This window comes from Balaenoptera musculus, chromosome 13, assembly GCF_009873245.2.
Source record: "Balaenoptera musculus isolate JJ_BM4_2016_0621 chromosome 13, mBalMus1.pri.v3, whole genome shotgun sequence".
NCBI classification, from domain to species: domain Eukaryota; kingdom Metazoa; phylum Chordata; class Mammalia; order Artiodactyla; family Balaenopteridae; genus Balaenoptera; species Balaenoptera musculus.
This window is the reverse complement of record NC_045797.1, coordinates 36,380,374-36,398,078: the sequence shown is the minus strand read 5'-3', so window position 1 is coordinate 36,398,078 and position 17,705 is coordinate 36,380,374. Positions and strand designations below refer to the sequence as shown.

At 37.5% G+C, this 17,705-nt stretch overlaps 1 protein-coding gene across 1 annotated transcript in view; it reads right to left on the bottom strand.

Moving 5' to 3' along the window:
• LOC118906362 (WD repeat containing planar cell polarity effector) overlaps window positions 1–17,705 on the bottom strand; it is a 409,302-nt gene that overhangs the window by 391,258 nt on the left and 339 nt on the right. Inside the window, exon 2 of the mRNA XM_036873828.1 lies at window positions 17,397–17,451. Within this exon, the coding sequence (XP_036729723.1) occupies window positions 17,397–17,451 (55 nt within the window). The remainder of the gene's footprint in view (window positions 1–17,396; window positions 17,452–17,705) is intronic.

Sequence of the window (17,705 nt, the reverse complement as noted above, 5' to 3'; positions counted from 1 at the left end):
AGGCAAGAATATATAATGAAGAAAAAAGTCTCTTCAGCAAGTGGTGCTGGGAAAGCTGGACAGCCACGTGTAAACCAATGAAGTTAGAACACTCTCACATCATACACAAAAATAAACTCAAAATGGCTTAAAGACTTAAATATAAGACATGACACCATAAAACTCCTAGAAGAAAACATAGGCAAAACATTCTTTGACATAAATTGTAGCAATGATTTCTTAAGGCAATAGAAATAAAAGCAAAAATAAACAAATGGGGCTTCCCTGGTGGCACAGTGGTTGGGAGTCCGCCTGCCAGTGCAGGGGACGCGGGTTCGGTCCCTGGTCCCGGAGGATCCCACGTGCCGCGGAGCAGCTGGGCCCGTGAGCCACAGTTGCTGAGCCTGCGCGTCTGGAGCCTGTGCTCCACGACGGGAGAGGCCGCGATGGTGGGGGGCCCGCGCACCGTGGTGAAGAGTGGCCCCCACTTGCCGCAACTGAAGGGGGCCCTCGCACAGAAACGAAGACCCAACACAGCCATAGATAGATAAATAAATAAATAAATAAATAAATAAACAAACAAATGGGGCCTAATCAAACTTACAAGCTGTTGCACAGCAAAGAAAACCATAAACAAAATGAAAACCTACAGAATGGGAGAAAATATTTGCAAATGATGCAACTAACAAGGGCTTAATTTCCAAACTATTCAAACAACTCATACAGCTCAATAACAAAAAAAGAAACAACCCAATCAAAAACTGGGCAGAAGATCTAAATAGACATTTCTCCAAAGAAGACATACAGATGGCCAAGAGGCACATGAAAAGATGCTCACAGCCAATAGGCACATGAAAAGATGCTCACCATCGCTAATTACTAGAGAAATCCAAATCAAAACTACAAAGAGGTATGACTTCACACCAGTCAAAATGGCTATCATCAAAAAGTCTACAAATGATAAATGCTGAAGAGGGTGTGGAGAAAAGGGAACCCTCCTACACTTTTGGTGGGAATGTAAATTGGTGCAGCCACTATGGAGAACAGTATGGAGGTTCCTTAAAAAACTAAAAATAGAGTTACCATATGATCCTGCAATCCCACCCCTGAGCATATATCCAGAGAAAACTCTAATTCAAAAAGATACTTTCACCCCAGTGTTCACAGCAGCACTATTTACAACAGGCAAGACATGGAAACAGGCTAAATGTCCATCATCAGATGAATGAATAAAGAAGATGTGGTATATATATAAACAATGGAATATTACTCAGCCATAAAAAAGAATGAAATAATGCCATTTGCAGCACATGCAACATGAATGGACCTTATCATACGAAGATGAAGTAAGTCAGAGAAAGACAAATATCATATGATATCACTTATATGTGGAATCTAAAAAATGATACAAATGAATTTATTTACAAAACAGAAACAGAGTCACAGATGTAGAAAACAAACTTATGGTTACCAAAGGGGAAGGGGGGTGGGGCGCAGGCAGAAGGGATAAATTAGGAGTTTGGGATGAGCGAATGCAAACAACTATATATAAAAGATAAACAATAAGGTCCTACTGTATAGCACAAGGAACTATATTCAATATCTTGTAATAAACTATAATGGAAAAGAATCTGAAAAAGAATCACTTTGCTGTACACCAGAAACTAACACAACACTGTAAATTGACTATACTTCAATAAAAAAAGATAGATAGATAGCAGTAGAAAGGGAGGGAGGGAGGAAGAAAGAATCCTGATAGGTATTATTTTATCTTTTATACATGAAGTTGAAAGAGGAGGTGACTGACCCCAGCCCATTCTATTAGCTCTTGACTACTCTCGGCAACTTGATTACATGAAGTTCACATGACTACAACTTTCATCCTGTAAAAATATCCTGTACTTCACCACTCCTGAAAATTCCAGCCAAATATTTTATAGTTAAATATGTCGGGATGTGTGTAAATTGTGTATGTATAAAATAATAAAATAGTGGGACTTCCCTGGCAGTCCAGTGGTTAAGACTGCACTTTCAATGCAGGGGACACGGGTTCAATCCCCGGTCGAGGAGCTAAGATCCCGCATGCCACGCAGCTCAGCCAAATAAAATAAAGAAGAAGAAAAAGAAGAAGAAAATAGTAATAAAGCAGTACTCATTGTGACCACAATGACTAATTTTAAGTAAATTACAAGCACTTTAATTTCTTCCAGGATTAAATCTGACTTTAGAAATTCTATGTTTAAGACTCACTGAAGTAAATGTAATAATCATCTTCAAATTACTCTGTATTCATTTTAGAAGTTATTTGAGAATTCTTTCAAAAACTGCTTTCCATGTCATCCAAACCAACCAAATAATTTCCAAGATACATAACATTATTCTTACATTTAAAAAAGAGTACAAACCCAAACTTCTCTTTTTACTAGCTAAGTCAACTGATAATCCTTTAGCCCTGGACAATCCTCCAATTTAAAATATTTACATGAAAAGGATTCTGCGAAGATGGTAGAGTAGGAAACACCAGGAATCTGTCTCCCTACCTGGACAATTACACTGGCAGAATCTGTCTAATGTAAGGAACTCTGGAGTCAGATGAAGGCTTGCAACTTCCACGGAAAAACTTGAACATGCAAATATCAGTTAATTTTGGTCAATTTCAACTCTTAGCACAGTAGCAGTTACCCATCCCCCAGCCACATAGCAGGCACCTATTTACATGTTCCTGGAGCCGCTTACACACAGCTTGTGGGGGCTAGATGGAATATAAGAACTCTGTCCTCTGCTTCTGATCACAGACAAAGAGGTGGGCAGCCATTGTTGTTGCACCTCCCCTCACTGATGCAAGCCCCCCATCTGGCTAAAGTGACTTCCCAAAGATTTAATGGGGCAGCACCCTTTTTCACCCCTCTTCATTTTTTCCTGTTTCCTCTTTTGGGAGCCAGACATTAAAGACTAGGACATTCACAAACTGCTGATATACAAGAAAAATTAGAAAGTGACCACACATGCCAAGAGAAAGGCACAGAAAAGATCTGAACAGACATTAAGTTTATACCTCAGTCTGATCTTCAGCACAGACAGCCTACAATAATCAAAATACAAAAACTACACAGCAAAAAATAGCAAATCCTGCGGAATGCAGACAATCTGATTTCCAGAGTTACCACATTATTAGATTCAAATGTCCAGTGTTCAACGAAAAGTCACAAGGCATACAAAGAAAGAGGAAAGTATGGGCCATTCAAAGCAAAAAAAGATAAATCAAGAGAAACCATCCCTGAAAGATGTAATGGTAGATATACTAGACGACTTTAAAACAACTGTCTTAAACATGTTTAAAGAACAAAAGAAAAATGTAGACAAAGACAAGAAAACAATGTGCCAACAAAATGGAAATATCAATAAAGAGACAGACACCTAAAATAAACCAAAAAGAAGTTATGATGCTGAAAAGTACAATAACAGCAAGGAAAAATTCACTAGGTGGATTCAAAGGCAGACCTGAGCAGGCAGGCAGAAGAAGTTCTAGCCAGAGCAATTAGGTATGAAAAAGAAATAAAAGGCATCCAAATTGGAAAGGAAGAAATAAGATGATCTGTTTGCAAATATGATCTTATATGGAGAAAACCCTAAAGACTCCACAAAAGAAAACTGTCAGAACTAATAAATGAATTCAGCAAAGTAGCAGGATACGAAGTCAACAGACAAAAATTAGTTGCATTTCTATACATCAAAATTGAAGAATCTGAAAAGGAAATTACAAAATCAATTCCATTTACAATAGCATCAAAAAGAATAAAATACTTAGGAATTAACCAAGAAAGTGAAAGACATGTTCAATGAAAAAACAATGCTGAAAGAAATGAAAGAAGACAGATAAATGGAAACACATCTCATGGTCATGGATTGGAAGATTTAATATAGTTAAAATGTCAATACTACACAAAGCAGTCTACAGATTCAACACAATCCCTATCAAAATCCCAACAACATATACTGCAGAAATAGAAAAACTCATCTTAAAATTTAAATGGAGGGACTTCCTGGTGGCACAATGGTTAAAAATCCTTCTGCCAGTGCAGGGGACATGGGTTTGATCCCTGGTCGGGGAAGATCCCACATGCCACTGAGCAATTAAGCACAGGCGCCACAACTACTGAGCCTGCGCTCTAGAGCCCATGCTCCGCAACAAGAGAAGCTACCGCAATGAGAAGCCCGCGCACCACAACAAAGAGTAGTCCCCGCTCGTCACAACTAGAGAAAGCCCGTGCACAGCAATGAAGACCCAACGCAGCCAATAAATGGATAGATAAATAAATAAAATTAATTTAAAAATAATAAAATAAAAAGTTTGAAAAAAATTTAAATGGAATCTCTAGGGACCCCAAATAGCCAAAATAATTGAAAAAACAAAACAAAACAAAACAAAACTGGAGGGCTCACAGTTCTTAATATCAAAACTTATTACAAAAGTAGAGTAATTCAAACAGTGCAGTACTAGCATAAAGACAGCTAAATAGACCAATGGAATAGAACAGAAATCTCAGAAATAAACCCTCACATGTATGGTCAAATTTTTGACAAGTGTGCCAAGACCATTCAGTGGGAAAAAGGACAGTCTTTTCAACAAGCGGTGCTGGGAAAACATGATATCCACATGCAGAAGAATGAAATTGGACCCTTACATAAAACCATATATAAAAACTCCAAATGGATCAAGGACCTAAATCTAAGACCCAAAACAATAAAACTCTTAGAAAAAACGTAGGACAAAAGCTTCACGACACTGGATTTGGCAATGATTTCTTGGATATGACACCAGTGGCACAGGTAACAAAAGAAAAAATAGACAAATTGAACTTCATGAAATTTTAAAATCTTGTGCATCAAAGGACGCTATCCTTAGTAAAACAATGCATTACTTAAAAAGTCATGCAGTAATACAAGATCCACTCAATGTGCAGGATAGGCTTACGGATTTTAATGTAACAGAATAGGAAATATTCAATGATATTGTTTCAGGTTACATTTTGCAAATAACCTTTGAGAAACTACCACTAGTGTAGCTTTGATTTAGTATCAAAAATATTATCTGAAACACAATTATCTGAAACAGTTATTTAAAATACTACTCCTTAAAAAAACAAAAAAGCTCACTATCCAGAGATCCACTGAGTAAAAAGGCAACTCACACCACTGGAGAAAATATTCTCAAATCATATATCCAGTAAGGGATTAAGATACAGAATATATAGAGAACTTCTAGAACTCAACATCAAAAAACCAAACCACTGGATTCAAAAATGGGCAAAGGACTTTAGTAGACATTTCTCTAAAGAAGAGATATATGTGGCCAATAAGCACATGAAAAGATGTTCAAATCACTAATCATTCAGGAAATGCTAATCAAAACTACAAGGAGATACCACTCCATACCCATTAGAATGGCTACTACAAAATAAATAAATAATAACAGAAAATAACAAGTGTTGGCAAGGATATTGAAAAATCGGAAGCATGTGCAATGTTGGTGGGAATGTAAAAATGGTGCAGCTGCTAACGGAAAGCAATATGGCAGTTCCTCAAAAAATTAAAAATAGAGTTACCATATGATCCAGGAACTCCACTTCTGGGTATATACCTAAAAGAATTGAAAGCTGGGTCTCAAAGGGATATTTGTACACCCGTGTTCATAGCAGCATTATTTGCAATAGATGAAACAGGGAAGTAACCCAAGTGTCCATATACTGATGAATGGATAAGCAAAATGAGGCATATGGCATATACATACAATGCAATATTATTCTGCCTTAAAAAAGTTACTTCTGCAATACGTTACAACATGGTTGAAACTTGAGGACATTATGCTGAATGAAATAAACCAGTCTCAAAAAGACAAATACTGTATGATTCCACTTACATGAGGTTATTTAGAGTAGTCAAAATCATAAAGACAGAAATTGTAATGGTGGTTGCCAGGGACTGGGGGGAAGGGAGAATGTTGAGTTATTTAATAGGTGTAGAGTTTCAGTTTTACAAGATGAAAATTGTTATGGGGATGATGGTGATGACTGCACAACAATATGACGATATTTAATACCACTGAACTGTGCACTTAAAAATGGTTAAGATAGTAAATTTTATGTTATGTGTACCTTACCACAGTAAAAAAATAATAATAATAATATTTGTAATAATTTGGTCTCTGACTTATTTCATGTCTTAACCTCGCATCTTAAATGATGCTGTTTTTAATCACACTATTATCTAACATGCTGTTTATTAATTACATGGATGCTATGTAAAGCACATATTTCTAAATGAGCAGATACCTAAACCAACAGTAAGGGCACATCAGATTACTCTCCAAATATTACTTTGCTAGTTTCAATGAAAGGGAATCAGATTACAAAACTGTTACATAAAAAAGCCTTAAAGCTTAATTGTATTTCATTAAAGAAAACATCAAAATGAATGATTTTTAACTAGATGCATACCAATTTTATATACGCTATAGATAAAATTAACAGGAGGTTAAATAATTTCATACTGTAAAAGTATAAAATCTTGTAAGCTCCAAAACACCAGCAGTGTAAAGAGCCAACATTCAATTTTAGGAATTTGAAACTGAACGCTCCTTTAATAGCTCTGTCGGAAGTTGTTAGAATGGTATTTCAAGTATTTTCTGTAATTTGAATTAAACATTACCTTAAAAATGCTGAGCTGGGGAAAAAATGTTAAGAACATCTCCAAATCTAGCTTAACAGTTCAATGCTCTATTGATTGTTGACTTAACAAAATGAATGTTTACAGCGAATTCAGAAACCACCTGGAGATTCAAACTGACAATGAAATTGCAATGACAAATCGTGCCACTAGACACGTTATTACCAGAGATGCTTCTCCAAGGCAGAGAAGACAGACAACCTTATTATTAGTATAACTGGAAACGTGCTGATACTCCCACCTGCCCAAAAATCCTCTCTTCCAACGTATTATATTACCTGTGAAATGTAGCTTATAAACTAATCAGTACCGATGCATTCCTTCATCTGATTAACAAGGGGAATTCACTCTAAGGAGAACAAGGCCCATGAACTACCAAACAGGCAGCTTTGATTGTGCGCATCTGGGAGTGGGGACGGGGGCATATGTTTGTAGCCTTCCTGGAGTATGGGAATGTCCTATCCTGCTATAAGACTGCAGTGAGAATTCTGGTTTTGAAAGCTCTTCCTTCTAAAATTCTCTGTAAATCAAGGACAGAAATCATGAGATTTTAAGAACAACAACAGGGAAAAACCTTTTTCTCTTAGCAGTGAGAAGAATTCATTTAGTAGAATTATAGAAATTTTAAATAAGTGTTCAAGGTGAAAGATAAGACTCCAAGAAATCAGATTTTGGGAAAAATGCACACCTACTCTATATGAGAAAAGGAGATGTTGTTTTGCTCCTCAGAAAGAGAGGGGGGAAATGGGGAGAGCCAGAGGGAGCATGCTGTGTGCTATCCCACTAAATCCATCCAGGCACTCTATGCCCAATGTTTAGTAAAGAATTTAATGCAAGCCACATTTTTTTTTCCAGCAAATTGCATAATGAAATCATTTATTCCAATTATGGTCAAGCTTGATCTCAGAAAACGTTATTTTCTACTTTCTATTAACAAATGTAAAATTATCTGCTATTTACCAGACCAACTCACTTTTTTTTTGAATTTTATTTTTTTATACAGCAGGTTATTAGTTATCAATTTTATACATATTGATGTATATATGTCAATCCCAATCTCCCAATTCATCCCACCACCACCACCACCCATCCCCCCCCACACACTTTCCCCCCTTGGTGTCCATACGTTTGTCCTCTACATCTGTGCCAACTCACCTTTAGCAAATCACTTTCTTCCTTCATTAAATACATAGGAAAAGTTTGTGAATTGTAAGAAGTTTACTGAAGGAATACCATTCCTTTTATCATACTCCTTACTTCATAAATCACTTATCGTTTTAAGCCCACTTTATATCACTTTATTATAAATGAAGCAATGAGAAACAGCATTATGATTTTCATATTTTAAACATTTATATTTTATTATCACTGCATTATTTTAATCTTGACTTTGTTTTAGTAACCTCTCTTTCAAATGCATTCCATAATTTATTTCTAAGTTTTTTAATGATATTCCTCAAAATCGAATGTTACTGCATTAATTTAATTTAAAAATGAAGTCATACTTTTTCTGAAAACTAAGTCAACCTTATTTGACTGACTGGTTTCACAATTAGATTATATGGCAGTATTTTATCCAAAACTGAAAATTCAATCAGCAAATAAGCCACCTCAAGATGCTGACAAAAACATATTTAAAGCAGGTGAAAAGATAAAAGCATATGATTTAAAATATTGTTTTAGGAAGGGGATACTGAAATAATATCTCAATTTTTCCTAACACTTTCAGAACATATTGAATTAAGGTAACTCTAAATGAGAGAGGCAAAATCTTAATAAAGCTCTGAAAGACTAACAGGTAGTAAATCCTTTTGCAAGTCAGGTGGTTTTCAATTGTTTGCTTTCAGCCAAACTGAATAACAGCTTGAATGAGTTAACCGGTTAACACATCATTGAAAACCAGTTCTGATATAGGCTACCATGTGATGTTGTTTTGCAAATGACATGGAAGGAGTCCAAAGAACTCCCACCTTCTTATTTATGTGAATATGGTTTCTAAGCACATACATCTATAACTCTGGAAAATACAAATAAATTTGAAACTCAATCCAGTCTCATTCTAACTAATACTCATCCACATATATATAAACTAATCAGAGCAGAAAAAGTCCCATCCATTAACAGATACATTTCCATTAAAATTTTACTTTTAATATTTAATAATTATCTAAAATTTATAACATTTGTTTTGATAAACTGTATGCTACTAAGAATTGTAATGATAAAGTTTATTACACTTAAAGCCATAAGTGGCAGATTGAAAAAAACAAAAAATTAGTTTCAATTTATATTTATATTTTTGATCAAGAAGTATGATGACACTGGGATCATGAAAAGACATTTTAGCATTAAAATATAATAAAGTAAGATAAAATTATGTCAGGAGAGTGTGATGGAAGTTTGACATTAAGGATGTACAGAAAACTCAACTTTTGACTGTCAAAGAGAGAGCTACCTATTTTTTAAATAGATGATGACAGATGAATATTTAGATTACTCTGTATATCTTTTGAAGAATGATATAACAGTTCTGGTTAAAAATTCAACATTTATAATACACTGGAAATTACAACCTTTACAACTGTGTAAACATGATATATTTTAGATGTTAATTTTTAAGTAGGTGATGGAATATGTAGGGTTTTGCGTTTTTTTTAATATTAGTAAGATCTTAGTTTTCTAAACATGGCAAGAAGACCTCAGACAAGTCACAACCTTTGAAACTGAGTTTCCTAAACTGTAAAATGAGGATAATATCTACTCATTCTACCTCAGGATTAAATTATGTATGTAATATTATAAATGTTCACTACATATATGTATATGCATACATATATATGCTTTCAGTTAAATGTAAAACAATATGATTAAATTTATGAGGGCCTAGAAAAATAACACCTCCCTTAATTTTGAGTCCTTCTTATATGAACTAGACAGACCAAGGAAGACATCACATGACAAATCCCAGCTCTAAGTCATGAAAACTTGATTCATTTCCAGGGGCTATAAATTAAATTGAACATATAAGTAAATTCCTTATGTGCCACAATTCTTTCAAATTAAACTTGATCAAATATGGGTGGGTATTACAAAACTAGACTTAGGAACTAAGGCACTGAAATGTTCAACTAAAAAGGAGCAAAGGCCTTAGATTTAGAAGCAATGCTGTAGAGGGCCATCCTTACCCAGTCAATCCCAACTTTTGGGGACCGTCTGCAACTTCCTATCTTTACAATGAACACTTTGCAACATAAATTCTAAGGCCTCCAGAAAGGTTATGAAACCAGTAAGAGTAATATATGCCCATTCTCTGGGCCTCCATCTACAGTTCTCGTTTGTTCCATTTAGATGGAGCCAACCATATTCCCCAGGCAAACCAAGCATACTAGACTATAAATATATCATATTGGAACAAAAGATAATTTTAAATATACATTTTATAATCTAAACTGTTCTTAATTCTATATATAGCGTAAGCCTGATAATTTTGCTAAATGATTTGGTAAACAAGTTAATAATAAGCTATTTACCAAAAAATTGATAATATATAAATTTTTATTAAAGTGTCAAATTACATCTGGGAAATTTCTGATATGTTCAGTATTTCACAACTTCTTCCAATCATTTTCCAATATAATTTGCATTTACAAAATTTCTGTTTAGCTAGAAAAGTTTGAAACTGCTTAGGTTCATTAAGCCAAGATTAGTCTTCCAACTCCACAATGGCAATTTTAAAGGCATTCTGCTCATTGCCATCGTGAGGAAAATATGTTGTGTTCCATGAGGCATTTACAGATGTGTAAGACACAGTCTCTGAACTCAAGGAAATTTCAGTCTAATAACTGATACAGAAAAGTTGAAAGCAATGTACAATGAACACCACAAAAATTCTACAATTAACATTTTACTATATGGTATTTTCTCACATTACTATATTTGCTTTATCTATATTTTGATTTTTTATGGACTAACCATCCTATACATCATTAATCCATCTTATATTTTTAATGCATTTCAAAGAAAGTTGCAGGCATAAGTATGTTTCACCCCTAAACACTATCATTAACTAGAGCTTAATAATTTTTAGAGATGTTTTTAGAAAAAATTCACAAATATGAAATGCACAAATCTTATATCATTTGCAGATTTTTACAAAAGTTTATACCTCTGTAATGCAAACTCCTATCAAGATATACACCATGACTGTCAGCCAAAAAGTTCTTTCATGCTCATTCCCAGTCAATCCCCACCCCAACTCCCACCTCTGGAGCACGGGTGCCCAACCCCCGGGGCCGAGGACGGGTACTGGCCTGTTAGGAACTGGGCCACACAGCAGGAGGTGAGCGGCAGGCGAGCAAGCGAAGCTTCATCTGCCTCTCCCCATCACTCGCATTACCGCGTGAACCATACTATGACCACCCCCGTCCGTGGAAAAACTGTCTTCCACGAAACCGGTCCCTGGTGCCAAAAAGATTGAGGACCGCTGCTCTAGAAGGAACCATTGTTAGTGATTTTTTTTTTTTTTTCCCCACCACAGATTAGTTTTGTGGGTAATTTTTAAACTCAAAATTTAAAACAAAGAGCAGGGAATTCCCTGGTGGCGCAGTGGTTAAGAATCCACCTGCCAATGCAGGGGACACGGGTTCGAGCCCTGGTCCAGGAAGATCCCACATGCCGCGGAGCAACTAAGTCCGTGCGCCATAACTACTGAGCCTGCGCTTTAGAGCCCGTGAGCCACAACTACTGAGCCTTCGCGCCTAGAGCCCATGCTCTGCAACAAAGAGAAGCCATCGTAATGAGAAGCCCACGAACCACAACGAAGAGTAGCCCCGGCTCACTGCAACTAGAGAAAGCCCGCGCACAGCAACGAAGACCCAACGCAGCCATAAATAAATAAATGTAACAATTTTTTAAAAATCCATCTTTAAAAAAAACAAAGAGCGATCAGGCTGAAGAATCAAAAAAGAATTCATGTGGATCGACAGGTGTGCAGATACACGATAAAGTAAATAAAGCAAAATGCTTAACAATTATAGAAATTAGGCGCTAAGTACTATATAGGTGTGCCAGTTATCAATTTACTATCTCTCAGCATTAAATCTACCTTTCTTTGCCCTGCTTTATGAGCATGGAACTAGACCCTCTAAACACTTCGCCTTCACCAGCTTTAGAGAGGGCCCTATCAGGTCACTACAGCAGCAGAGAAACACTTCCCTTCTGGATTCCAGTTCTCTATTATTATTATTAATTAGTGTGAAGCCCCAAGAGCACTGATGAGGAGACAGGTGCAGCTGTGGCCTCAGGCCCTGTGGCCATGGTAGGTATGCCCTTTTTGAAGAGGCCTGCATCCGAGCTTTGGGAAGAAGGGCCCTCTCCCAGTCTTTCTTCCTCATCCTAGTATCAATAGTAGGTGCTGCTCTTTCACAACTGCTACTTCTGGGATCCTTAGACGCAGAGCTCTTTTACTTCTTCTAACAGTTAACCATCCCTCCTTGTTCTAGTTAACAATTCATCATATTAAATGTTCAAATAACCTGTATAGTTGTCTCTCCTGACTGAACTCAGACTACTCTCAAGGATATTCGCTGTACAGATTTTCTGTATGTTTGACCATGCTGGGGGAGGGAGGAAACAGGGAGATATATTTTAAAAGACTGCCAAAATGTTAACAATTGTTGAAGTTGGATGATGGACTGAGAAAATTATACTGTCTCTTCATTTTGTTTATGTTTGTAATTTTTTGTAGTAGTTTTTAAAAGTGGAGGGCGGGGAAGAAAGGCTTCATATAGGCCAAAGCATTTGGAGAGGGCCTGGTGGAATGGATTTTAATAGGCATAAATGGAGGCTGAGATTCCAGGTAAGAAAAAGCACACAGTGAAAATGGCAGAATACTGAAGGACATATTTGAGCAATAGCAAGTAAGCTAGCTAAAGTAAAGGTGTATAATGCAAAAGAACGTTTGCTGAGATTTTTTTTTCCTCCCCTTTAACCTTCATTTCAAGGTGTTAGTTCTTCATACTCAATTGCTTTTTTTCCCCCTACTCTCCTGTCCCTGCCCCATACTTCTACTTACTATCCGAAGTCTAGCTGTTACCCATTCTTCCCCACCTCTTAGTAATCATAAATTGATCCATTTCAGAGTCTTTTCATATATCTTAATTTTTTTAAACAGTGGGCATAATTATATCTGTCTTGGGACATTTAGGAGAAAATATAGGTATGTCTGTGCTTATACAGCAGTATTTTTTACATGTAAAGCCATTAGCAGTGACATGAGACAAGTTTTCATAATTTCTAGTTAGTAGGGGATAAGAGAAAACATTAATTGATTTATTATTAATAACTCGTGACTTTTTATAATCGCAAAATACACCTATACACACAAGAATGAGTGTGTTTGTGTGTCAACACATTATCTCCGGGAAGGGGCTGGTAATATTCTTTGTTAAGCTGAGTAGTGAATTGACCAAATAATAAAATTAATACCCATTATTTTCTCCACCCACCAACACATTTAAAGCACCCTTAGGCTATTCTCCAGTGACAACTCTCTCTCCTTCCTTAGGAATGACAAAAATCATAAAATTTGACTTACAAAAAGCATTTTCATTTAATCCAAACTGAAAATATTATAAAGTATAAAAGCAGCTAGACATTTAAGAACTCATAATAGAGATAACATCAGAGAGTGCACATATATCCAAATAAAACATATATTATGATGATTCATAAAAAGCACATACGAATATGGACCTGTTGCACACATTAAAATATACAGACACTCCAACTGAGCTCCTTTCTCTCCTAACCCCCATTATTGGTAGGGTCTGAACCTACCATTCTACTTCAAGCTTCAACAAGTGGCACATGCTCTTCCACCTATTTAGAATGTGGCGGGACATAGGTATTCCAGAACAGTAGAGAGCAGAAGACAAATGTTGTTCGGTGTCACTCAGGCGATGACTATGCTTTTCTATGCCCTCCTGAGGATGCGGGGCTGCAGATGCTAAGTTTCATTCAAGATCTAGGACAATGCACTGTTTGTAAACTTTGCACACCAAAACTGTTAATGTGAGTTCTTCCAGAATAAATCAGCAATGGTTAAGACAAGAATTGGGTTTCTTTCTTGCCTCGCACAGGACTCTTCCTGTGTAGTCAGTATCACAGACAGCGATGCACTCCATAGGGTACCCATGGGCAAAAGAAATGCCTCCACAAAGATATGCTGCAGCTGCTCCTGCTCTAGATGATTCAATGCACTCAATAAGGTACCCAGGGGCAAAAGAAATGCCTCCACAAAGATATGCTGCAGCTGCTCCTGCTCTAGATGATTCAATGCACTCAATAAGGTACCCAGGGGCAAAAGAAATGCCTCCACAAAGATATGCTGCAGCTGCTCCTGCTCTAGATGACGTCTTGCTTCCATTAAGTTCTGGCAGCCATGCAAGAGAACTTTCTGCGATAATGAAAATGTCTGCTATTCTATCACATGTGGCTATTGAGCACTTGAAATGTAGCCAGTGTGACTGAGAAACTGTATTTTTAAATTAATTTTTATTGACATAGAGTTGACATATGTTAGTTTCAGGTATACTACAAAGTGATTTGATATTTCCATACATTATGAAGTGATCATCATGATGAGTCTAGTAACCATCTGTCTCCATACAAAGGTATTACAATATTATTGACCACATTCCTAATGCTGTATATTACATCCCCATGGCTTATTTATTATATAACTGTAGGTCTGTACATCTTAATCCCCTACACCTATTTCATCCACTCCTCTATCCCTTCCCTTCTGGCACCACCTGTTTATTCTCTGTTATCTATAAGTCTGTTTCATTTGTTTTACGTTTTTACATTCCATATATAATTGAGAGCATGTGGTATTTGTCTTTCTCTGACTTACTGCACTTAGCATAACACTCTCTAGATCTATCCATGTTGACAAAAATGGCAAGATTTCTTTTTTTTTATGTCTGAGTAATATTCATATGCCACATCTTCCTTACCCATTAGTCTATCAGTGGATCTTTAGGTTGCTTTTATATCTTGGCTACTGTAAATAATGCTGCAATGAACATTGGAGGGCATATATCTTTTTGAATTGGTTTTTCTGTTTTCTTTGGGTAAATGCCCAGAAGTGAAATTGCTGGATCATATGGCAGTTCTATTTTTAATTTTTTAAAGAAACTCCATACTGTTTTCCATAGTGGCTGCACCAATTTACAATCTCACCAACAGTGCTTAGCAATATTTTTTGGTTAAGCCTCCTCATGCAAGGGAAACAAAAACAAACAAATGAGACTACATCAACTAAAAAGCTTTTGCACAGCAAAGGAAACCATCAACAACACAAAGGAAGCTTACTAAATGGGAGAAGATATTTGCAAACAATATATCCAATAAGGGGTTAATATCCAAAATATATAAAGAACTCATATAACTCAACATCAAAAAAACAAACCCAAACAACTCAATTACAAAATGGACAGAGGACCTGAATTGAAATTTTTCAAAAGAAGATGTACAGATGGCCAAAAGACACATGAAAAGATGCGCAATATCACTAATCATCAAGGAAATGCAAATCAAAACCACAAGGAGACACCACCTCACACCTGTACGAATGGCTGTTATCAAGAAGACAACAAATAACAAGTGTTGGTGAGGATACAGAGAAAAGGGAACCCTTGTGCACTAATTTTATTTAATTTTTTTATTAATTTATATGTAATAGCCACATGACAATGCAATTCCAAAGCCTTAGTTTTAAAAAAATCAGGGACTTAACACATGTACGTTTGCAAATTGTTGAATGTCAACCCAAAACACTACCTGCAACACTGCAAAGTGGTTCTACCTCCTCTTACCCTAGCTGCCTGGCAGAAACATCCATTTGTCCTCATTCAGACAGCACCTCCTTTGTGAAACTGTGGCAGCCCAGAGTTACTAACTTGTTACCTATTACTAACCAGGTCACACCATGTTGTCATTATGGGTTTACATATCTGTGTTCCCTGCTAAACTGGGGGCTCTAAAAAGGCAGCAGTTGTGTATTATTAATTTCTGAATCCCCAGAGCCTAGCAGAATGCCACATCCTAAAATCCTTGCTCTATGTCCTCCTGGCCAATTTATCACACCAGTCTTCATCTAACCAGTCCATACTCCTCACTACTCTACCATCTGAAATCTCATAATCCCAGCATCCATAATGAACATCTTAGAACTGGAGAAATTACAGGTCATATTATCTGTACCAACGGGTGTGGTGTTTTACTTCTACATACAATTGCTCAGTAGAAAACACTGTAAAATAATGGAAACGATGCATATTAGAAACTCAAGTTTTCTAAAGAGAAATAACGAGAAAGTAGTTAGACACAGGAGTTTGGAATTCAGGACGAGACACAAATTTGGGAGTTTTTGACATAGAAGTGGCATTTTGAAACTATGCAACTCATGAATTAGATCACTAACGGATTAAGTGTAGACAGAAGAATACAGGCACACCAAGGTTAAGAGGTCAGAGGTGAAAAAGAACTTGCAAAGAACACTGAGAAGGGGCAACCAGTGACATACAGGAAAACCAGGAAATAAGCTGCGAGCCATTAAGCTATGATAAATGCTATTGACAGATCAAGTTGGAAAGTAAGGTTCTATTTCTTTCACACAATAGCAAACCCTCCAAAACTGAAGAGAAAAACTGAAAGATACCACTTGGCATTCAATTACCAGTGTAACCAGAAGTTACACCAATGTTTTCTAATATAGATATTTCTTTCATTTCATTACACATATGCTATTCATCACATCTTCCTCTTAATATCCACATGAAACAAGGTTTCAGCGAGCACAACAATTTTCCTGGGCAGCACTAATTTTTTTTTTTTTTTTTTTTTAATTTATTTATTTATGGCTGTGTTGGGTCTTCATTTCTGTGCGAGGGCTCTCTCTAGTTGTGGCAAGCGGGGGCCACTCTTCATCGCGGTGCGCTGGCCTCTCACTGTCGCGGCCTCTCTTGTTGCGGAGCACAGGCTCCAGACGCGCAGGCTCAGTAATTGTGGCTCACGGGCCCAGTTGCTCTGTGGCATGTGGGATCTTCCCAGACCAGGGCTCAAACCTGTGTCCCCTGCATTGGCAGGCAGATTCTCAACCACTGCGCCACCAGGGAAGCCCGGCAGCACTAATTTTAAACGAAAACCTCGTTAAGTTATTTTACCAGCTGAGACTGACTGAAATAACCAGTGTCTCCCATTCAGCTGCCACGCTTTCTTTAGAAATGCAGGTTTGGCATAATTTAAAGGTCAAGATGGTTTAAAGACCATCCAGTTTCCAAAAAAGAACGGACAAAAGTGTCAACATTCACGGAAGACTTAGAGAAAAAGTTAGACTGTGAACTCCAGGAAGGGAGGGGCTCATTTCCCACAAAGCAGGAGCTCAATATTTTTCACTTAACTTGAAAAAAGCTATATCTTACTGCGGGGAGGCGGCGCGAACTTCAGGGCACTACGCCCTCCAGAACACTGTTGCCCGAACACTATGCGCGCAGAGAGGGACCAGCGAGCTCGAGGGAATCCGCGCAGAAGATCAGCACCTGGGTCGATAAAGGCAACGCGGGACGCCGCACAACCGCACACCGGACCCTAAGGTTAAAAGACCCTAGCCTCGGGCGGGGACTCACCTGCCTCCGGAGTGGGGAAGATGTGCGGCCCCCGGCCACCTCTGAGGGGGCGTCCCTGCAAACCCCTCACCGCGTCACTGGACACTACCGGGGCGGTGAAGACGGACCCGTGAGGACGCGGCGCGTTCGCTCGGTCGCCTAGGTGTCGGAGCTGCAGCGTCACAGATCCCTCAGGTACTCCTCAGCGGCCCGTGCGTGCGCGCGCTCTCCCACCTCGTCGCTTAGCAACCTGCGAAGCCGTCCAGTCTTCTCGACACTTCAATTCCTCCCGCCCCCGCAGACTGTGAATAGTTTTTTAAAAGATTTTGT